Below are 24,094 nucleotides of genomic sequence, written 5' to 3' on the forward strand. Positions count from 1 at the left end.
ATGAACTCAGCTGGTTGGAGAGTGTATACAGATTGCCTGCTCTGTATATGCCTCATGTACTTACTGATAAAACACAGAATTGCTGAGGTTCCTCTCCACCGAGTTCATCCAACAGCTTGTCAGAAGAACATGGATGAGAAGGTGTCTGGCCAAGCTATTCCTTAGCTGTAGCACTGTAATCCTGGTGTGAGCCACACTAAATCCGTGATTTACACTGATTAATGCATGGAGGAGCTGTTGATCCTAACCATTCTCCCTATGGCAGGTTTCTGTACATCTGGCATGACACCCTCTTCTCTTAATAAACCTGAACAGAGAGGCTAAAATGCTCACTGCTCTCCGCACACAGAATCAGAAGGGTCTGTGCAGACTGGGGCTCGCCTGGCAACAGACTGGGGACCTTGGAGCTCATAAAAATTCTGCTCCTGTGTGTTTATTCATTTGGAAATAACCCAATCTTTACCCCTGCATTTTACTGAAATAGATCCTGCTGGAATTATGTTCCTGGTTCCCGTGGGGACCATGAGGATCAATAGCTGCAGATCTGAATTTCATCCCAAAATACAAATGCCAGACTGCAGGACACTCATTTCAAGAGCATCAGATAGTGCTGATCAAAACAACACAGGCAGCACTGCCCACATCTCCCATCTGCACTGTTCAGGTGTTCCACTGAGAAGGGAGTTTAAAGGTTTCCAAGTGCCAAGGGACTACTTGCTTCCATAGGACAGGAAGTTACTGCAGGGACAAAGTCCTGTGTTATTATAAAGCTTCTAGTTACTCTTCCAGCCTGATCTCTTCAGCACTTCCTATGCTTTTCTCTACCACAACGGTCCCAGAACGCATGTGTTAGTGCTGCAGCATCTTATTTTCCCAAATCCCCGTCACCAAATGGAATAGCAGCAACATGATACTTCAATGAAGGATTTTGTTCAACAACCTAAAAAGCCTTTGGCAGGGTCAGTGCCAGCTGAACTAAAAAGCCTTTTGCAGGTGGGACAGTTGAAGCCAAGGAAGTGAAGCAACATGCCAGGATCACAAGATGGATTCATACAGAGCAGATCTGATACACAGCCTCCTACTTTGAAAGCTGGGTTTACAGCCTCAGTTCTTCCAGGGGACATCATCTTCCATCCTACACTTCATTCCATACTGCCCATCTTTGCCTTAGAGTCACAACGCCCTATTTAGAGTAGTGGATCTGATGGCTACTTAAAAAATACACAGTGTGGGACCTGACAGCAGACAAGCAAAACACAGCTCTCCCTGCAGCCTGACAGCGAGATGTCCAGCACGTACACCTCAGGGTCCCATGCCTGCATGCGTGCAGGTGCCACTCCATTATCAACCACACCTCCAGCCATGGGGTTTGAATCATCTGAGCATAGACCACACCAGGACTTATTTTTAGTCTAATATTGAAAACTGGTCTGTCCACATGGCCCTTGGTGGACTGACTTCCGTCTGTTCTACCTGTGCTTGGAGGTAGCTGGACGCCCTTCAGCTCCAAAACAGCATCATGCTCAACGTTTGTAGCATTGCTGGCTCCAGCACAGTGGCTTCTGACTAAGAGAAACCAGAGAATGACATTCAGGTCTGCCATGGTTACCCAGTAAAGGTCATACCAGACTGCACTTGAGACACAGTTTGGAGGAATTGGCTGAACCTGAAGTACACGTCACATCTTACTGTACTGTATGCCAAAGCTCCAACTAAATGTGACTTACAAACCACATCACAGTAAAGACATCATTGAACCATTGCGTTCATGTGAGTCTACCAAGCCTATCTCACCTGGGAGAAAGACAGTAAGGAAAATATTTCCAACCCAGCCATGCTAAGAATTGGGGAAGGTATTAAACGGGAGAGAACCTGAATAAGTCTAAAACTTAAGTCTACAGATTTAGTCCACCAAGTTTGCCAATTTTATCACCGAGATGACAGCTATGAAACCTGTGGACCCAAACTGGTGTGTGGAGAGTTAGACACAACTGGAGAAAGAAGTGCTGTTTCACCTACCTTCCCATGAGGACCTATAAAGGGACTTCAGGGAGGGCTTGTGATCCCCAGCAGTTGAAATAAAGCTCCCGAAAGTCAATCTGAAGAGACCAGCTTTCATTCATCCTCACATTATCCCCCAATCCTCATGTTCCCAGCAAAGCTCAGCACTGCTTCTGCTCCTCTTTCTCCCTTTTTCTTTTCTCATCTGATCCAAAACCTCTCTCTACTGCAGAGCACCCGTAGCCTGGCCTGCAATGTCACCTTATGTGACACTGGTAAAAGCACTCAACCAGATTAGCTAGTTACCAGCGAAAGGGCATGAGCAGGGTAAGCAGCTGCAATGATCCACATGTTGGTTTAGAGCATCCGCTCATCACTGGTGGATTCTCTTCTATCCTGACAGTATCCAAACCATGCTTTCTCCACCCAGCCAGTAATAACTTTTTACCCTCAAGACCTTAGCTGTTTGTTAAAAATCAAGGAAATAAACTAGAGGGGAACTCAACAGCAGAAAACAAGCAAAAGAGATTATGTGACCTTTTAAAAGATTTCAAACATTATCTTTAACTGCCATTTAAAAATGAAACTTTGATAACATTTTAGTATCTTTGTCCTGCATACACCTGCTATCTCAGATTGCTCTCAACTTTCTTCCACTTTTGCCTCCATCAGAATGTTTCTAAACTTTGACACTAATTCCTATTCCATTTACCAAGCAGGTCTGTAGCCACAGACCCCCAAACCTTGTTTGGCTGCTCCAAGCTGCACACTGACAGGATCACTTTACCATTTTGAGCTCTCTGGATGTTGAAATGAGTATAAAGGATGTTTCTTTCTGCATTAGGACACATGATCAAGTTACCCCGTTCCTGCAAGTCCCTGCCTGTGAGCTGAGCCACTGTGACCACCCAACTGCGCAATCTTAGCCTGTGACAAACACAAGACAGCATGTCTTATTTAACAGTTTTTCACTATGGATGGGGCTACTGCAACTATGTCATGCTTACTGGGCTCAACAGGAAGACTTGATAAGAGTAGTAGGCATTTCTTCTCTTTCGGGCCCCAGTGCTTTCTAAGGAAAGCATTTCTAGGGCTGCTCTGGTCTGACAATGCTCAAACCAATATATACTCAGAGAAAGGTGTAAGACTGTGGCACAGAGCACCATGGAAAGACTTTCCCAGACACCAGAGTTCCTTTCTGAATCTGGCCCTCAGATTGAGGAAGGCATGTGTGACTAAGAACATAGCAGGATTTGCTAGTAGCTACACTCGGAGGTGGTAAGAAAGGCTTTAACAATGCTCCAAAGGGGAAATACTTGATATCACACTCTTTTTCCCAAGGCAAGGGTAGCAAGGAAGCTCAAACCACTGAGGAAGGAACTGGGATGTTTGGAAAAAAGACTAGTTAAAAGCGTATACACCAGGAGCAACATGGCTACAGGGGGAGAGGCACGTGGGGCTGCATGGAGTGATGGGCTTCTATCCCCTTGCCCATAGGGGCTGCCTGGGCCACGGGGAGAACACAGTGAGCTTCTTGGGGTGTACAGTGTAACACCCTTGCCAAGCCTACCTGCTAAGATGCCTGCCTCACACCACAGGCCAAACAGAAGTGACCAATGCCATGACCAAGCTGTCTGTGTAAGGCAGTCTCTCCTTTACCAGGGAACTGCAGCTACCACCAAGTTTGCATGGTGCTTTCTCAACGTGGTATTTAAAATCCAGCAGATCATTTACAGGCTTTCAGTGAAACAATGAGGGGTTGGACAACCTACAGGTGCCAGACAAGCTTTTGGACACAGATATTTAAAAGATACGCAAGAATTTGACAAGAATGAGGTATTTGTCAGCTTTCCAAAGCATCACACCTCACAATATCTTCATTACCTTCCCATATGTTATACAGATGTGCAATTCTATGATAGATTATCAGTAACCATAAAAATCATAAGGACTATGTGTTATTTAGGTAACAATTGAAAGAGATCATGAAAAAGGAATGTGAGGGAAAAAGTCAATTACAGCTTTAACTCTGGAGACTTTACCATCTCTTCACATCATTAAGGAAAAAAACCCCACAGTCAAGGATGATATTCCTCCAGAGGAAAGAAGTGTTTCAAAAGGAGAAACTTCTGTGCAAGCCACACGGTATTTTGCCAGTTTCCTTTCTATTGTTGAAATTTGGCTTCTGTTAAAAATAGCAGATATCTAATGTGATGCAAGTCAGCAGCATGGATCTATGCTGGTGAACACAATGGAAAAATCCTGGGGAAGGATGGTACGGTCATTGTATTAATGGTGTTGTGTCTCAGCTTGATGTCCCCATTGCAGTGGAAGGCTAAACACAAGAGCACAACACAAGTACAGTTTTCTAATCAGAACCTTTTAAAGGATACTTGGCCAGTCCCTGCTGTGGCTGCAATCACATTTCCTTTAAAATCATCAATGCTCGAGCTTTCCAAGGAGGAAACATCCCCATGATCTCTGCAAAGCGGAATCAACAGAGAGGCAGAGCCAGCTGCGCTGCCAGGTCAGGTTGTGAGCAGCAGGAATGTTAACACAGCGGAGACCTCAAATAACTGCCTGGTCCTCAGCCCTCTGGGGGCCTGCTCATTTAGAGGGGACCCTGCTGGGCTCCTCAGTGTTCCCCAGCGCAGAAACACTGTCGCACACAGAAATAGTGCCTCCACTAGGAAGAGCCAAACCAGTGTCCAGGCTCCTGCCTTCTAGACCTGCCCTTGTAGACATGCTTTGATTTGTAGTTTTGTGTGCCCATTTTCTCCTGCATTCATGACAACTGAATAGGTGGGAATGCTAAAAAGCATTTCCACCACATTAAATCAAATTAAACGTTTGGGGTAATCTGGTCTTACTTTCTGGACACTCTAGGAAAAATGTGATGGCAGAACACAGATGTATTTCTGCAATTTTCTTCTGACTTTTGCTTAGAACACTCATGTACTTTTTCTTGTATTTCCTATAGCCTCCTTTGGTTTTCTCACCTATCCTCAAAAAAAAAAAAAACCCCAAACAACAAACCCAACCCTAAAAATAAACCAACAAAAATCCCTGCTAAATCAAAGCACACCCTACTAGTATCAATCAATCATAGAATAGTTAGGGTTGGAAAGGACCTTAAGATCACCTAGTTCCAACCCCCTGCCATGGGCAGGGACAATACTGCAAGAGCTGTGAACACTAAAAAACCCGCTGTAATTTTAAGTAGCATGTTCTTCAAGTTCCCATTGCAATAGTTATCAGCCTCTCGTTCTCTAGTATAGACACCAGCAATATAAATCATATTCTTTGAAAGATCCAGGGAAAGATCAGTGGCTTTGGCAGAAATCAAGGGGAAGTGGTGATTAAAGAAGATTCCAGGAGGCAATAAAGCATTTATGCAAAATGTGTCATAAAAACAAAACAAGTAAGGGGAAAGGAGCTATATGGGGGGAGCGGGGGGAGAGGTACTTACACTCTTCTTCCATAACAACTATTTTAGTTTCTGAGGCTGGTAAGACTTGTGGTGCTTTCGTTGTTCCTGGGGAAATTAAGGTAAGAAAGTAGTGAACAAAATATCTATTTTGAGCAGAGAAGGGTGGGCTTAGCTACTGCAGGGGGGAGGACAAGAGGAGGTGCTGCTGGGTGGCACAGGCTGGCATGGCTGTCAACACGTTAGTACTGGTTAGAGGACGCCCAGATGGGTGACTGGGTATCAGAGGCAGTAAAGGAGTGCGCCTGCAGGGGATGGCACAGGGCACATCGGTCCCCTTGCTGTAGAGGGCTTCATGCCATTAGGATCTCTGTCATGATAAAAGGGCTCAGGATTCACCTGGCAGGTGATGAGCAATACTGTGGGAGGTTTTCTTAGCCCTGGTGGCTATGAGAGTGTAAAGATGGGATCATAGAACATGACAGTGAGAAAATTGTGGAGTTAAAGAAAAGGTGAGACCATCTGAAGAGCCTCCATCCCACATATAGGTGCAGTTCTACAGCACAAAGTAATGCTTGTGTAAGAGATGGAGGTACATGAAACAGATGAAGGCCATGGCCTGAGACAATATGGGAGCCAAGCACATCCAGCAATTTCCTCGTTATAAACCAGGATACTGGGGAAGTCCAATGTCCACAGTCACAAGCTCTACTCAAGCCTGCTGGCAGCAGCAGCTCCTTCTGGATCAAAGTCCCTCACCACCTCTAGATTCACAAAGGAGAAAGCACCAGGAGGCTACGCTGTGCAGGCAGCTCCCTGTCAGAGACAGGCGCTGAGACCACCATGGAAACGTAAAAGCAGAAAGAACTTTTTAGACAAGTTTGACTTTTTCCTCCAGTGTTAAACAAAAAGGGGAGCGGGGAGATGTCAGCTCAGGAGGCGTCTTGAAGTTTTCTGAGGAAAAAACAAAGAGCCTGAAACAGGCACATTTCAGCTGTGCCCTCATGCCCACGTGGTACTAATGTTCGAATACTCAATGGAGAGAGCTGTGAAATGGGACATTTTTCTAAGAAAGCATCTAATTTACCTCAAAGTAATAAAAATCTGAAAATAGCACCAAAGCACAATATGTTTTGGCTAAGCCCACAAGCATTTCCTCAGAAATTGACACCCTCCCAAAGCTTTTCAAGGCAAAAGCATTTATCTCTGAGCAAGGCATTTTGTGGAAATACCAGAATTGCAGAGCAGACATGAGGTGATGGGTTTGGCTGATGGACCTTTTCTAAGTGACAAGGGGTCACTGCACTGCAGCCACTCTCTTTCTACAGAAAATCTCTCTTCAGTGTCGGGGTTTTGGTGATTCGCAGCAGATCTGCATGGCTGAAACAGTGCTCTTTAGAAACTGGTGTAAACTGGAAAGTGGCAGTGGAATAGAGCAAAAGGTACTTTGCAACAGCAATGCTGCCTCATCGGACTGAGAAACTTCTGCCAGCAGAGACTGCATCTCAGATCTTCGCACCCATGTGCCTGAAGGTATCATGCGTGAGCCCCCTCGCTGCCAGCCAAGACTCAAGTGGGCTCAGGAGCCTCTGCCTCTGGCCTCTGCACCCTGGAGGGCAATGGCATGTTGGTTTGAGCACTCCTCCCTCCTCCGTGATGCTCATTTCAAGCCGCAGACCACCATTGCAATGGCACCTGTCTACAGGGGCACCCAGAGATGTCCACAGACCTCATTTCTCTGTATCACAAGATGCAGTATTAGCTCAGGACCTCTTCCCAGTCCTAGATTCACATGCCTATATCACAGCAACATTACAGGTCCTCCAACAGCACTGCTAAATGTCAGATCAGAAGGTGTGCTTCCCGCAGATGGTTCCAAAGCATCGGTACCAGCCAGCCTGCCCGGGACAGGTGAATGCACCAAGTTCCAAAGGAAATGCCAGCACTTAAGAAGCAGAATATTAAGCAGCAGAACATAAAAACCAGCAATAGCTGGAGTGAGCTTCTGGGAAGGGCTCCAAGGGCAGGCCAGCTCACACATCTGTTCTGATCAATTGTTATAAACTGCTAGAACCTCACAGAGCACTGTGTTGAGACTTGGCCACAGCAGGATCAGTGCTAAGGGGCCTGCAGAAGAATGCAGGCAGGGACAGAAGACATGCGTGTGGATTTTTCAGGGACAAGCAGATGCTCTGAGGAGTTTTCTGCTGAAAGATATCACAGAAGAAGGGATCTTGCAGAAGTGAGGAAAGCAATCAAAGTCGCAGGAAGGCCCAGCAGAAAGGAAAGAGGGAGACTCCAGAACAGCAAGTGCTGGGCACAGGTGAAGGCTGCTTAGCTCTGGGTAGCTCAAGGAAGAAGGCAGAGAGTTGTGGTCAATGGCGCAGAATCTAGCTGGAGGTCTGTGACTAGTGGGGTACCTCAGGGGTCGGTGCTGGGACCGGTGCTGTTTAATATTTTCATCAATGACCTGGATGAGGGAACTGAGTGCACCCTCAGCAAGTTTGCTGATGACACAAAACTGGGAGGAGTGGCTGACACACCAGAGGACTGTGCTGCCATTCAGCGAGACCTGGACAGGCTGGAGAGTTGGGCGGGGAGAAACTTGATGAAATTTAACAAGGGCAAGTGTAGAGTCTTGCATCTGGGGAAGAACAACCCCATGTACCAGTACAGGTTGGGGGTTGACCTGCTGGAAAGTAGCGAAGGGGAAAGGGACCTGGGGGTCCTGGTGGATAGGAGGATGACCATGAGCCAGCAATGTGCTCTTGCGGCCAAGAAGGCAAATGGCATCTGAGGGTGCATTAGAAAGGGAGTGGTTAGTAGGTCAAGAGAGGTTCTCCTCCCCCTCTACTCAGCCTTGGTGAGGCCGCATCTGGAATATTGCGTCCAGTTCTGGGCCCCTCTGTTCAAGAAGGACAGGGAATTGCTTGAAGGAGTCCAGCGCAGAGCCACAAAGATGATTAAGGGAGTGGAACATCTCCCTTATGAGGAGAGGCTGAGGGAGCTGGGTCTCTTTAGCTTGGAGGAGACTGAGGGGTGACCACATCAATGTTTACAAATATGTAAAGGGTAGGTGTCAGGATGATGGAGCTAGGCTTTTTTCAGTGATGTCCAGTGACAGGACAAGGGGCAATGGGTGTAAACTGGAGCATAGGAAGTTCCATGTGAACATCAGGAAAAGCTTTTTTACTGTGAGAGTGACAGAGCACTGGAACAGGTTGCCCAGGGGGGTTGTGGAGTCTCCTACACTGGAGATATTCAAGGCCCGCCTGGACAAGTTCCTGTGTGATGTACTGTAGGTTACCCTGCTCTTGCAGGGGGGTTGGACTAGATGATCTTTTGAGGTCCCTTCCAACCCTTGGGATTCTGTGATTCTGCGAAGAGAAAAAGAGTGCAAAGGAGGTGACAGAGCTGCAAAAGCCTACAGTGAACAGCATCACCTTGTTTACAAGCGACTATAACTAGCAGTTAGCTGCTGTCCTGCCAGGTGACCTGCAAGCAGCAGCAGCAAGGGGTGCATGCAGTTGAGAGTGGCAAGCCAAAGGCAGATTTGCAAGGAGCTTAGAAAATGGATTAATCAAGGCACTGCCCCAGCAGGGCACAGCAAGCAATTGACTGGATCTGCAGCACCTTGCAGCCTGCAGCTCCCAGTAGGAAAAGGTACAGGACAGATCTTTGTGTGGTTTTGGTAACTTTTCAGGTCAACATGTTTCTGGGCAACTCAGGCATGTCCTCATACTCCCTGTGACCTGAGTGAAAGCAGCTGCCTATCATAGAATCATACAATACCAGGTTGGAAGGGACCTCAAAGAGAATTTGACCTTGTCAGATAGCATGCCTTCCTGCAGAGGATGAGTTCAATCCTGTCAAATACTGCCGTTACCAGTGTTCAAGGCCAGGCCACACAGCGCTTGGAGCAACCTGCTTTAGAGTAAGGTGTCCCTGCCCATAGCAGAGTGTTGGAAAAAGACAATCTTAAGGTCCTTTCCAACCCAAACCAGTCTATGATTCTATGTGGGAAGGGGCTGTTTGAAGCTGTAGTGGCCTGAGGTGCAGTCCCTGGTGCCATAAATAGCTTGCAGGATGGGAGTCTTGCAGCAGACACTGCTGCTCAATCACACTCCTCCTCTCGTGAAAGGGGATTGCTAGTGCCTGGGAAGAGGAGGCGTGGAGGAGGCAGATGTGGGTCTAATGGCTGGCACATGCTGCCTGAGCATGTTGCACATGGAAATTAGATTTGCACATGTAGCCCCCAGTTGAAACAGGAGCAGTTTACATGGTGGTGGAACAGTCAGAGTGCAAGTCAGAAAAGAAGGAAGTTCCACTGCCTCAGCTAGCTTATTCTGGACACCTTTCCTACCATGACTGGATAGAAACACAGCAGAGCAGCTGTGCTAACTTCATAGACATGAAGCATGAAGGCATGGAGGTCTGAGCACGGATAGCCTTTCTGCAGGCTTTGCAAGCACTGGGTTTTTACAGGCACAGTAACCGAGGGGGAGGCTATATATTGCAGCTTCACAGAAGATTCAGGACTTCAAACACTGCTGAGGCAGAGGTTAATAGAGAAAATAATGCCAGAAAGCAGCAGGAAAAAGCTACCTTCCTTCTCATTTGACTGATGCTAATAAGACCACAACAGAGAAACTGGATCACACCAAGAAGGGCTGCAGAACACAGAGCCCAGGCTCCCGCAGTGGGCCATTGTGAATGGCAGAAGGAAGAGCTTAGGAACACAGTCATCCCTTCCCTAGTTGCACCCTCCTGGCTTCTGGCAACCACTGTAGAGACTTTCTGAGCTCGAGGGTGCAACCAAACCATCATGTTAAGCAATATAATTATTATAACCAAGATAATAATAAAACCACCTAACCTCAGACTCCATCCGCTGAGCTCTAAGAGATGGAGCACACATTCTAGGATGAAAACCAGAAGCAACTTCACTCATCACAAAGCTATGGTTTAATTACTTGTCTTCTGGTGAGTTTTGCTGCTCAGAAATTCTTTTAGAAAAAGAAAACATCGAGCCCACCAGCTTTCTTTCCTCTTTTCCCCCTTTAAAAAAATACATAGACTGTAAGTTTATTTAAAATGTAAATTAACCACATTGCCACTGACAGATAACAAAGATAAACATTTATGCTAAGCTGCATTTTTCTTATCTCCCAAGACTGTTTTACTCAATATCCTAAGAGCATGAAACACAATAAAAGACAGATCATGTGCAGAACCTCCCACTTTCTGCGTGAATGGCAGACAAGACGTTTGCTGGCTTCTTCACTTACCACTTTTCACATTCAGGCTGCCTTTTGCGGTGTCTTTCCCTAAAACGTTCTCCGCTTCGCAGCTGTACTCCCCAGCATCTTCCAGCTTCACCTTGTTGAACTGCAGTCTGGAAATCTTTCTGTTGAAAAGTACAGCAGATATTTCTTACTAGATTGCTAACCACCCTCATGAACTGATAACCATTCCTGGCCCTGGTACACTGCCTGGGACATCACCCCTTCTTGAGACGATGGCCTGCCTGACCTCACAAGCTGACTAGGCACCCAAGCCTGGTCAGAATTCAGATGAGACCCTTCCCAGGAATCACAACCACCCTTATTTCCTAAATTAACATCTCCCTTTGAACCCACTGCTCTTAGCATGTTGCTGTGGTTTGGTCTGAGACCTGCTCCCCCCCTCTTGCTAGGGGTTGAGCCCAACAGCCCCAGCATCCCAGCACACAGCCTTTCTTATGCTGGAGAAAAGCCATTTTATTGATGGACAGCAGGATCTGCCTGAGAGATGGAGATGTGGAGATGTGTGTTCTGCACCTTCCTCAGCCAGGAGGCTGAGCAGTTCAGTGCTTCAGTGACTGCACTGAGTGCCACACACTCAAACACAAACACCCACAGTGTCTGGGGGGACTCATCCCTTTCCAGCCTGCAAATCAAACCCTGTGGTTTGACCCAGACAGCTAGCACGTAGCTTCATCCAGGCCTACTAATATGGGAAGTACGTTGTATCCTCCAATTACACACACTCCAATGTACTACAGACATGTGGGGCTGAACTGCACACGATCATTAAACCAACCAGAAGCGCCTAGAAAGAGCAGATGATGCATGGAATGATTGCGTGTGTCAGCTAACAACCTGTGCTGCGTGCTACATAGGACAGGGCGCAGCTCAGCAAGAGAGCTCTTAGGTGTTATGGAGAAGATGAGCATCACCCACCCGTGGCAGATGTCTCATTCTCTGGGATGCCTCTCTGACTAACAGCCAAAACCTTTTGTTGCCTACTTTAATAAAGATCTACAGGAGCCTTCAACACACACTGAGTAACACTCATGAGCCAACAGTGGGACTCCCGCATTAGGCCCTCTGTTTTACTACATCTCCTTTCATGTTAGCCAGCTTATCAAAAAACACCCTGTGGTCTCTTCTCATGAGAACATCTCTCTGCTTTCTACCCCAAGCTTTTATCTCAGGTCTGTCATATAGTCATTTTATTTAGAGACTTGGAAACACTGCCAGGTGTAGAAAGAGGTCCCAGTGGCCTATGGCTCTGACATGTGGAAAATAATCATTAGCTTTGGACATATTTACAGTGTTAACGTGTCATCTGAGAAGGACTTTTCTTTGGGCTGTGCAAATCATCATCCATAGGAAGTCCTTCACAGAAACACAGTCATCTTTTTAACACCCTGACATCCTGTTCTCATGGGAGGCACAGTGCAAGGACTCAGCATGAACATCTCACTAGTTATATTAGTAAATTAAATGCACTTGGAGACAGCTTGGTAGAGCTCCCAGGATATGGGCTCTGCCCTGTTTTACAGGATGCGGTCAAGTGTTCAGTTGCACAAGTTTAGGCCCCATGTGGTGCAACTTTTAAATGAATGTTGACAGTATGCAAAGATCTCTAAATCCCTAGGTCTCCCCTAAGCCACTGTGCCAAGCCAGTTATGTGGTCCAACACGTTCCAACATAGCAGCCTGAAGAAGGAGAGTGGTGCAAAGCTGCCTTGACTCTGTGTTGTGCACTTCTTTATATTTTCTCAAGTCTCTTAGAGCAACCTGTGACAGTCCCTGGGCACCATGGTCCTCACTGCTGTGGTGCCTTAGGAGTCAAGCAACAAGAGACGGTGAAGCATTTATAGGCCTGCAGGGCCTGTTGCTGCCTGGTGGCAGTTGGGTTGTGCATAGAATCATAGAATGGTTTGGGTTAGAAAGGACCTTACGATCATGTAGTTCCAGCCCCCTGCCATGGGCAGGGATGCCTCACACTAGACCATGTTGCCCAAGGCTTTGTCCAGCCTGACCTTGAACACTGCCACGGATGGAGCATTTACCACTTAATGGGCAACCTGTGCCCCCTTAAAAACAAACCACAACAGAAAAACCCAACAGTATTTAAGGCCCTCACATAAACTTCCCAGGTAAAGTAGCTCAAATTCGTCTGCCTCTGAGCTAAAGCCTTCCCACGCATCTTGCTGGGAAGGTGCAATGGGTGCCCGATGAAGCCAACAGGGTTGGCTCTGTTGGGCTGTAGTGCAACTCTGACAACACTGTCCCCAGCACACCCAGCCATTAGCTGTCTCAACCCTCCCTGACAGACTACACCATCTGTTTCATAAACAACCCCTACGACAGGCTGGTAGCTATTGCTGCAATGCAGAGCAGAAAAGCAGGCAGCACGTGTTGAAAGCAGCTTGGAAGAGCTTTAACTCCAAGTCCTGTAGAACACACCACCCTCGCACACCATGCTGAGGCTATCTGCCGGAGCAGAGCTGAAAGCATTAACCAACACGCTGCCTTCAGCTGCCGGAGGACAGATACCCTAATGATAACTGGCTGTGTTGCAATCTCAGTTGCACAGCGTGTTTCACCAGGTGTAGGAGCTGGAAAAATCCACTATAGCATTAGAATATCACCTGTGTACATGATCTTCTACAGATAAAGGGGTTTAAGCCCCAAAGATAGAAATCAGGACGTTATTAGTAACACAAAAGGGTAATGAAAGGGGGCACACTTGACAGATTTCTCTCTAAGAGCAGGATGAGAGGCATTTGGTCTTTCACCTGGAACTGGAAAGGAATGTGAGCAGAATAAAAAGCAATGTTGGCATTTATAGCATATCAGATTCAAGGTGAAACCGAAGAGGATTAATTTGGTTTAATGCACAAGACTGTGGTACTATCAAAAGTGCTTATTTTTACTTTTCAGCACAGTTTGAAGTTCTCCTGGATTGTAAGATCCCCTTGAAAAAAATCAAGATCTTTTTCTTGCTTTTCATACTCCACACCAATGGTGTAGCTACTCTTGGCCTTCACTATATAATATAATGCTATATAATGTAAAGTAACAGACTTGGAGGAGAGAGAGGAAGGGTGCAGATGAAGATTAGTTTCAATATTGAGCATGGCCACAGTAAAGACAACTTCCCTATCCAGGCAGCACTGAAATAGCCAGAGATAACTTGTTTCACAGCATTAGTTGTGCCTTTTAATTCACATGGATAATGCCTGTGCATTGAAGAACTGAACCAAAGGATGTAAAAGAGACTAGACCTTGGTCTGTGTCTGGCAAAGATGACCACTTTGTTTCTGTTATATTCTACTATCTCCAAGGGCTACTGAAATACCTCAAAACTGGCTAGGGAATGGTAATTTTTCAAGTCTGCATCCTTCCTCCTGCTGCCCCCAGGCAGGTACTTTGTTCACTTGAAGGCTGAGGAGTGGTTTTACAGCAATACCAAGTAGCAGCGTACAAGGAATTGAGCTGTGCACAGGAGTTTTGCATCAAGTCTCCTGCTGCCCTTGTGGGCAGTGTGTCTCTTGGGGACACCAGCCCCTGGGAAAGGCCTAAACTGTTGGTTCACAAGAGTGCCTTGCTGCCAGAGGATGCCATTCTTCTGGAGGAAGGCTCTACCCCAGGCTGTTTGTTCAGTGAAAGGGCCAGGGTCACTGACAGATCCCATCATTTCACTGCAGTGCAACTCTGTTGACATTTCTTTACTCCAGGGGAAAATCTGCCTCATTGTCTTTTCTGACCCTCAGCACATATGACTTAGCCACGCACTAATTATCTCCTGTAGTTCCAGTGGAGGAAGAAGCCATGGGGAATATGTTGTCTGCAAGCTCTGGGGGATAGGATTCATGAGGAGACCTTCAGCCTGGCCAGAAGAAGATCCCCCCCAAACACCTTTCTGGCCATGAGAAAAGAGTCCCCAGAGGGCAGTTTGGAGGGATGAGTAAATCCCCCTCTGCAGTGTCAATACCAGATCACAATGGGAAGTAGGGAGATTAGCCCTTGGCTGGGACCTACGCAGAGACCCTGGTAAATTCTGACCGGGAAGGGTGGCCTCATCTGCTGTAATTTAGACATCTCAGAGTTAGGCATCTAAATGTGAGGCTGGGCCTCCGGTATAGTCATCATCAGAGGAAAAGAAAACAGGCACTTCTTCTCAGCCAAGGAGAAACTGTTCATGACAGAAGTCATGTTCTCACCTCCACTTTGGCGAAGCTTGAATCATTTTTGTCCCCTTACCTACTGCCAAGTGAAAATGCGACTGTCTTCCCAGGTCATCTCCTCACAAAGCCATTCATCTCTGAGCAAGAATGTAGCTGCCAAAAGCTGCTACCAAGACACCTACATTTCGCTGGGAACTCAGCACTCCCTGTGAGAGTTCAGCCTCTTCTGCATCATTCAGGACACAAATAGCTCTAGGATTACTACTGTTATAGTATTTTATTAGTCTTCTAAAAATAGGGTAGCTAACGTGTAAGTAGTAAAGTCGAGGAATTGGCTGATGAAGAGAATTTGAAGACTACACTATATGTAGCCCCTAAATTGTCAATGAAGAACACCACACATGGTAAACACACCCAAGATCCTAGGAAAAGGAAATTCCCAAACATGACTTGCAAAGGACACACTGAATACACTGCTGTGGTTATCTATTAACTCCATTCCTCTCTGTTTGCACAGAGCCGGTAGCAGGAAGCACACCAATATTGCAGAGAACAGAAAGGCCAGTAATTGCTGTAATGTCTACTGCTCACACTCCTGCCAAAGATTTAATTGGAGCCTATGTGCTGTCCTGGCACTTTTCACGGTGGTGCATTTGCCCTGAGAGAGCAGATTAATGATTGGCAAGAAGATTCAGAATATCTAATTCTTCAGCTTACAGTAAGAAGTGGTGTCCAGCAACCATCAAATCTGAGGCAGCCCCACTGGCTGGAGCAGGGCTATCAGAGCCCTGGCCTCTGAGAAGACATTCATCTTCCTCAGCACGCAGGGGGATAAAATCAGGTAGAAGGGATCACTGCAATGAAAAGCAGAGTGGGGATGGCTGTGGCAAAGCACCTCTGTCTGGCAGGATGGAAGTGGCAGCCAGGAGAATCCTCTTCCCTGCACAGACAGATGGAAACCTCCCCAATGTCTTTCCTTCCCTTCAGAGGCAGTTACATAGAGCTGGCAGCACAACAGAGATAGGCAAGCCAACGGTGCTTTGGAGTGCTTGAAGAAAACAAGTGGCTCTGTGCTGGCTGCTAGGCACTCTAGGGCATGATCTGGCTAGCTCAGGATTAGCTACAGAAACAGCAAATGGGAAAGGGGAAAAGAAACTGCCGCAAGCAAAGCAATCACATAAGAGGGGTAAGGACAGGAAGGCTCAGACTATGCAGCTCTGCCACCATCCCTTCTGCCAGGGGAGAAGTCCTCCTTCTTCCTCCCCTCGTATCGTCATCTGCCCAGTTCAGTGTTTGAGCTGCAGGAACTGTGGGTGAATTGTAGGACACAGTCAAAGTCCTTGCAGGTGCCCAGGACAGGACCATCCCCTGGTCCATCTGGACAGGGGTTCCATCCCTGGACCCCCTCTGCCTTCTGTCTCCTACCCTTGTCCCCCAACATTAAAGTGCTGTTCTAACCTGAAAAGCAGATTTGCCCCTTCTCTGCTCAGCAGTGCTGTTGTCTCTCTCTGCCCAGGCTTGGGACAGGCTGATTTTAAATGGAAGACTCGACCAGTCCTCACTCTGTAGAGCTGACACTGACACTGGTCTCAGAGTGAGAGCTGGAGTCCCTTCTGGGTCATGCAATGTCAACAGAAGGGAACAAGATCAATAAGTACACTCCAAAGAGCAGGGTCACTTGTGCAACCCCCTCTCCATCCTGAAATTCAACCTGGGGCCACATTGCTGAGTTAACACAGATGTTCCTGCAACGGGAAGAGGTGTAGGGCAAGAGAGGCAGCGTAATGCAACCACACACCAGTCCCTGGAGCGGACTTTGTGGCCGCTCTGTTGAGAGGCAAACCCGTGTGTGCTGCTGCTCTTTGTGCCAGGCCAGTCTGCAGCAGCTGCCAGGGTGTGAAATCAATACCTACGTAAAAGCTGAATTCTGGGTTAAGGCTGATGCACAGGTCAGATGTCAGCACAGGATCTCTTGTGTTACTTGTCATAGAACCATAGAATCACAGCACGGTTTGGGTTGGAAAGGACCTTAAAGCTCATCCAGTTCCAACCCGCTGCCACGGGCACAGACACTTTTCACTAGAGCAGGTTGCATATCAGTCTTCGTCTGTGATATGCTTCCAAACCTAGGATTCTAGGGGAACCTGGAAAATTCATGCTTACAGATATCTAAGGTGCTGTGTACCAGGTGAGCTGTCTGCAGCCTCAGCCCTCACCCCAGCCCTCCTTCCCCAGGGCAAAGCATTTTAACTCACACTGGATGAATGGGATTTCAAGTCATGTCTCAATGAGTGCTTCAACCTATCCGTGACATTCTGCAGCCACAGTGGGCTAAGGTCTGTAGGGAGAAATTTTATCCTCCCCCAGTGTTTTTTTTAGTAGCCAACATCACTGGAAAAACCACACAACACTGCAGGCACATAAAGCTCCTTCCACCTCTGACTCTGTACACACCGTCAGTTGAAGCAACCCAGCATCTGACCGTAACTTGTTAGCCACTGTAACTCAGACAAGTTTCATTAAATACCCATTCCCTGAATCTCCAAGGAGCTCCAACTTGCAAGGCTTGTGGATTGTTCTAGCTCAAGACCCAACTGCTTCTCCTTTCAGTTCTCAAATTCCCTGGTTCAGTCCCAGGTGCATTGGCCAAGATGACGTCCATCATCTCCTTTAAAACAACAGACAGGCAAACAAAGGAGATGCTCTCCTTCACACCCCCCTCCAACAAAGTGCCTTCAGCAGCTAAAACCAAATCCCAAGTATCGGAGACTTATAATGACATCGTGAGAGTTAGCAAGGCAGAAGCTCCCCTGGTGATTATAACAACACCGGTGCTTGAGAAGAGTCTTAGCTTCGAGGCATCTGGAATTGCTCTTGCAAGATCCATTGTCAAATGAGCTTTTTCCTTTGTTTAAAAATGTCAGCCTGAAGACCCCTGCCAGAGTGGTGGTATAGCCTGCTTGGGTTCACTCTGGCTCCCACAAGGCTTCAACAGCTCTCTTTGCCCCTCCTTGTCTCCAGGCTTAATTAGGAAATCATTTATCTCTATTGGCACTCTCTTTCCCCTGCTGCTTTGGCATTATGATCTCTTTTTTTTTGCCTTCATTCCAGAGCAGTGAGCTGTACAGGGAAGACCACAGCCCCATTCATTGTGGGTGGGGAATAATCTACAGCAGGGAGCATTACAAGGAAGACCCCAGCAATGAATCTGCCCCAGCTAGGAACGCCTGAGGGACTACTGTACAGAAACAGGAGAGGAGGGTATCCCTTGGCTCCACTTACAGGCTAACAATAGGGATTCCTGGTGATACTGAAAGTAGGACACTACTCCCAAGGGATGTCATATGGTCAGCCTGTCCCAAACTGAACTGCCACAACCCTCTCCAATCTAATGATGCGCCTACTTCATCACCACAGCAATCTCCCTTGGTAAAAGAGCACACAAAGAGAAGAGGCTGTAAGGACAGCCACAGTGAGGAGACTACCAGGCTCCTGAACCCACTCTGACTCCAGCTGGGAATCTACATGTCTCAGGGCTGAGCCCTGAGCGCAGCCTAAACTGAGACAGGTTCTCTACACCTCCACAAGCAGAAACTCCCCTGGCTTTCTCCACAGTTGGCATCTGACCATTTGCCAGACATCCAGAGAGTCAGAACGCAACCTCAGTCCCATCTCAGATGCACTCAGCAGCGAACGGCATCACTTTGGCAGCTCAGAGGGAGAGCCACTCACTGTGCTGTACTTCCACTACTGCAGGCAATTCTTTCTGGGTAATTCCTCTAGGTTCCCCATCAACTGTGTTTTATTTAAATGGAGCCAGAGATAAAATTCCAGCCAATAATTTCTTCTACCTTAAAGAGAAGTTTCCATTTTGTGCAAGCCAGGCTTGCCCCTGCCTGTTACTAATTACAGATGGAACATGCAGTTCAGAAAGGAGGAATCAGGATTGTTCCCCTCCCTTCAGCAAATATCCATCAAAAAAAAAACCTGACTCCTTTGGCTGATGGTACCAGACGTTTTGCCAGTAAGTTTAAAACACAAGAGGGAAGAGGATTGATGGAGAAGCTGAAGAGCTGAACTGCAGTTAACTGCTCCTCTCCTCCTTACAAACATATACTGCCCCTATTTTAAAAGAGATCTACTCTAGTGGGATCAGATGAAAACTTGATCACAAAGAACAGTCTTCAGTCACAGTTGGTAGTTAGAAATCTCAAGGCTCTTTAAACACACAGGGAAGAAAGGCACAGAGCAGGAATGAGTCACAGAGGGCAACCCTGTTCTTGCCTTCCTTCCTAACCCTCTGCATGTTGTTGAAGGACCTCAAAGTTGCAGACAAATGGCCTGATGTTCTGCTTGGGATTCACTGGACCAAGAGAAACAGCATAGAAAACACCTCCCCGTCCTGGCAGGGCTCATTTGCCTGGCTCCAGCAGACAACTAGTAATCCTGAACACCTGGCCAGATGCTGTGGAGCTTTTTGTGTACTTTCTGTATGGAAGTCCCTCCTCAGTGCTCTATTTCCAGCCCTCTGGAAACCCCACTCTGCTCTGAACTGAAAGAAAGAGCAGGGATTATCTGGAGACCAGTGTTATCTCTAAGTGGAGCCAGATGTATAAACTCCATTATTCTTGAATTAATCATCATAGAGTAGGACTTCCCTTCTGAGTTTTACAGTTTAGGATACTTACCCTTCCCTGGAGCCTCTTCCTAACAACATGCTGGAAACAATTATGTACACCCATATCCCATATCCAGTTTTGGGTCCCACTACTAAACTCAGATACTTAATTGAGATATTCAAAACCCTTAGGGCTCCCTCAATCTTCACGTTGCTTGCACAGAGCAATTTTTAGTGTTCACTGCGTGGTATCAAGACCATAAAGAGACAGGTCCAATGCCAGTAAGGATTCTGCCCTCTAAGAGTTTTCAAGCACTGAGACCTAGCAAACTCCATGGAGAGAAGAGCCTGAAAGCCAAGGATGCCAGACTGGGTTTGCACAGACCCATCCATATCTGCTTAGAGTGTTCCTTTACTGCTGACTGCTCAACAAGGGGCAAATGGTCAACAAGGGGTTGACCTTTTTCACCATTCTGACATCAGAGCTGTCCCAGATCAACAACTGCTTGAGTCTGATCTCTGTAGCCAGCCTCCAGCCCCACATAGGCAAGCTCTCCACTTAAGGGCATGCTTTAATGACAGCAGGGAGCAAAGAGCTATTCCAGTACCTGAAGGGGGTCTACAAGAGACATGGAGAGGGATTTTTTACAAGAGCATGTAGTGCAGGACAAGGATGAATGGCTTTAAACTGACAGAGAGGAGATTGAGATTAGACATTGGGAAGAAATTCCTTACTATAAGGGTGCTGAGGCGCTGGCACAGGGTGCCCAGAGAAGCTGTGGCTGCCCCATCCCTGGCAGTGCTCAAGGCCAGGTTGGACGGGGCTTGGAGCACAGTGGAAGGTGTCCCTTCCCATGGCAGGGGATTGGAACTGGATGAGCTTTAGGGTCCTTTCCAACCCAAACCAGTCTAGGATTCTGTGATTCCGGGGTGGGGGGGGGGAGAACAGTGAGGGCTTTGGGCTCACACCTTTGCTGCTGAGGGAGCCTCAGGCACTGGAGGAGGCAGGTGCTCAGCTTTCCTTAAAATGTTTATCCTTGGGCTTATTTTGCCAGCAAGAAGCACTTCTAGCGTGCACAGTGTGTCTCTGGCCTGTCACTGGCAGGCTGTCAGCCAACACATTGCCATGGAAACTGGTAAATGCAAAATTATGACTTGACAGCAGTGTCCTGAGGAAAGAGGATCAACCTTCTTCCATATGTTTATGTCCCTGACACAGGGAGTGCATGAACTCCTGCATCGCTGTGGGTGGGATGCCACCCTGTCACAGCTCTGCGCTGGACACAGGGTGCCAGGAGGCAAGAGGGACTATGATGTCTGGGAGCACAGCAGGGAAATGCTGCAAGAGGCGCTTGTTGTTATCACCAGAGAGACTTGATGGGTGTTTAGTCTGGTGCTGATTGCCCTCTAGCTCTGAGGGAAATAGCACCCCAACATCCCTGTGAGACGTAGCACCACCGAGCTCAGGGTCCCGCAAGCTGCCTGCCCGCAGGATGCAGTGTCCACATGGATGGACCAGCAGGATTCCCACACATGGCTGCAGTGGGTGGCGCAGACATCCCTCCAGGGCATCCCAGCTCCAGTACTCACCAGTAAACAACTGAGGCCAGGGGGCTGACAAGGCCCATAGAAATACTGAGGACAACAGAGCAAAGAGACGGGCACAGTTCTGCCCTTCCTCTGCTGCCTGCAAGCCCAGACAGCCCTTCCTGAGCAGACAGCATCAATAACAAGCCAGTTTTTCTGGACTCCCTGGTGTTTCTAGCTGAAACCTTATACTGACCACCTCTCTGCCTTTTCCCAGAACAGCCACAAAACCTACAGTTACTATAATGGAGGTCAACCATTCTACATGTGACTTTGAAATCAGATCCAACAGGACCGATGTTAAATTAGAGCAATTGATAATTACTCATTCCAGCACTAACTGATCTAAGTGATTATTTAATGGCTTCTAATTTTAAAACTAATACTCTTTGAAGTCCATAATGAGAAGAGATGAGCTATTTTTCACACACTCAGACATAACATACGTTGACAAAGAGTTAACAAGTTTTCCAAGGGCTTGGGTAGTTGCAAGTTGACTGTTGCTGGTTGGGTCAGGATGTATGAATGTAAGCATAGTCACAATGATGGAATAATTTTAAGCTATATCAGATGTAAATAGTTGGCCTTGAAGACTATCAACATGGATTCACTTAAATCAGTTCCAAGTGAGAACCCCTTAGCTAGTCACTGAGGCCTATTTCTGCTGGTGTTTTTGCACTGCCCCAGTGAGGTGGTCCCTAGGATGACACTCACTGAGAGCAGCTACCTGAGGGCTTCACTTCAGGGGGGGTTTGGGCCAGCCACGATGGAGCTTGCCCTTGCGTGAGATATGGTGACTACAAGTCCTAATCAGACAGTATCATGATGTGCTCTTGCATCCTTGCAGTTGTCTTAGATGGCTTTGAGTCCACCTAAGTTCGGGATAACAGTGATTCCTCGCACATTTATGCAGGCCTATTGTGGGCTGGTGAGGTGGCTGCTGGGCTTGCACAGCTTCTGCATTCAAACCCATAGTAACAAAGCAGAATTCACCCCAGGTAACCTGAGCTGCCTGCAACCAGTCTACAGCTAGCAGGTGAAGAGTTATCTCCCACCTCAGATACTCAATGACACAGTTACCCAAGGAGAGCCCCATCTACAAACCCAACAGCTATCGTGTGTGTCTTGCTCCTCTCTCTCTGCTACTTTCTTAGGAAACTGGGAATCTTGCTCACTCTCCCAGGCATGGTAAATGGGTTGGGAATGGTCCTGTGACTCCAAGGAAGTGCCACAGTATCTCTCAGCTGTGACATGGAGAGCACAGCATCACTTCTATCCAGCTGTTCCCACAAACCCAGACACTCAGAGTTAGTGAGCAGAGGAAGAGCAGCCCCATGGCGTACTTACTTCCCATTCCCATACTTGATCCGGATGTCTTTGCTCTTCTTCAGCTCTTTGCCATCTTTAAACCACTTGTAGGACGGCTGAGGGTTTCCAGCAGTCGCCTCGCATTTCAGTGAAATCTTCTCACCAACGTGAACGTTTGGGCTTTTCAGTTTCTTCAGCTTGGGAGGGACAGCTACAAAAACAGAAAACAGACAGTGTGAAACCTGCCTCTTTCAGAGGCTGCACACAGCAATGTGAGCCCACCGAGACCCCTCCTTGGCAAAAGCACTGCTGCCCACTGACCTGGGATGGCTGGAGAGGGGCTGCACACCAGCTCGGCTCCCCAGGCTTTACCAGCACATAGGCATGGAGTCAGAAATACCCATGTGGAGAAAAGAGGGAGCTCCCCAGGTCTGGCTTGCTCCAAACTCCACTGCTCCGTAGCTGTCCTTATACAAATAGGACCCATGTGTCTTCCTGCTAGCACAAGGGTTTGCTCTGCTCTCCAGGCTCTCCCACCAGCCCAGAGCCAGGATGCAGGAGGCTCAAGCTCTTTGGAGACTATTTTCCCTGCATCCTGCCATTTCCCTGCCATCCTGTTGATTACCAACACCTACATGGTCTCTGCCACTGCCAGAAGGTGTGTTGTCAATCCCACACTGCACCAGCCACTGCTGGAGGGTTTCACTGCAGATGGAGCAGAGGCAGGTCATGGGGTGCAGTCCGCAGTCCCCCAGTAGTGTGTGACACAGATGCTCTATGTCTGCTGCTAAAGAGGATGGTCATTCATCTTGACAGCATCAGCAGCAGAGCAATAGCCATTGAGAGGGGCTGCAGAGGAAACCTGCACAAATGAAGGATGAGAAAGGTGGGAACTGGATAAGCTTTAAGGTCCCTTCCAACCCAAAACCAGTCTGTGATTCTGTGATTCTTTTCAAAATGGTCTTAGGACCTGCAATGTCAGGCTTTCCAGTCTGAAGCCTGGTTCTGCACATGAGCTTGCCTGAGTGTTTCAGACAGGTGAAACATCAGGAAGAGAGGGAAACACTTCTTACCAATCTTTACCAGGCTTTATATTAAACCTGACAAGAAGCATTAGCAGGCTTGTGATTTTTCATTCAACTGGCAGCTCCGCTTTTCCTTTTCAGCATTAACCTTAAAAAAAAATAGCAAATTGCTGGGTTTGGCTGAAGAATATTCATAACAATGATTTCCACTTGTCTAAGATGTGTTACAGATAAAGTATTTCCTCTCTCTAATATGCATAAGCCGTCTTTTAATTGCCTACTGCATTCTGATTGCTCTTCCATATCGCAAGATCAAAGGAGGAGGAACTGGATGGGTTTCATTAGAGCAATCGCTATTTTACAGACCTTTGCATGTCCCTGCTCACTCTCCATGCCAGGAGAAGTCATCATAGGTTGTATTTAAAAATTTTTCACTGCAAGTAATCTTACACAAAATAAGAAGCACAGCAGTCATCATGTGTACGCTACTGCATCAGGAGGCTCTGAGGACTCTCGTATTGGTTTGGTTTATGTGCAAGGGCATGCGAATCTAAACTGTCCTCAATTCAATAGATATAGACAGAAATGTACAGTTTGGGGTAATGTGGGCTGGCCGGGCAAAGCTCCCAGTGACTGAAAGGCAAACCCAGACCATGAGAGAAGTGCCTG

General features: G+C 47.3%; 1 protein-coding gene across 1 annotated transcript in view; it reads right to left on the bottom strand.

Moving 5' to 3' along the window:
* Positions 1-24,094, bottom strand: part of NRG2 (neuregulin 2) — an 84,508-nt gene that overhangs the window by 37,465 nt on the left and 22,949 nt on the right. Inside the window, exons 2-4 of the mRNA XM_065690529.1 lie at positions 22,440-22,611; positions 10,717-10,835; positions 5,471-5,536 (exon numbers count right to left, since the gene is read on the bottom strand). Coding sequence (XP_065546601.1) covers positions 5,471-5,536; positions 10,717-10,835; positions 22,440-22,611 — 357 coding nt within the window. The remainder of the gene's footprint in view (positions 1-5,470; positions 5,537-10,716; positions 10,836-22,439; positions 22,612-24,094) is intronic.

This window comes from Lathamus discolor, chromosome 10 (genome assembly GCF_037157495.1).
Source record: "Lathamus discolor isolate bLatDis1 chromosome 10, bLatDis1.hap1, whole genome shotgun sequence".
Lineage (NCBI taxonomy): Eukaryota > Metazoa > Chordata > Aves > Psittaciformes > Psittacidae > Lathamus > Lathamus discolor.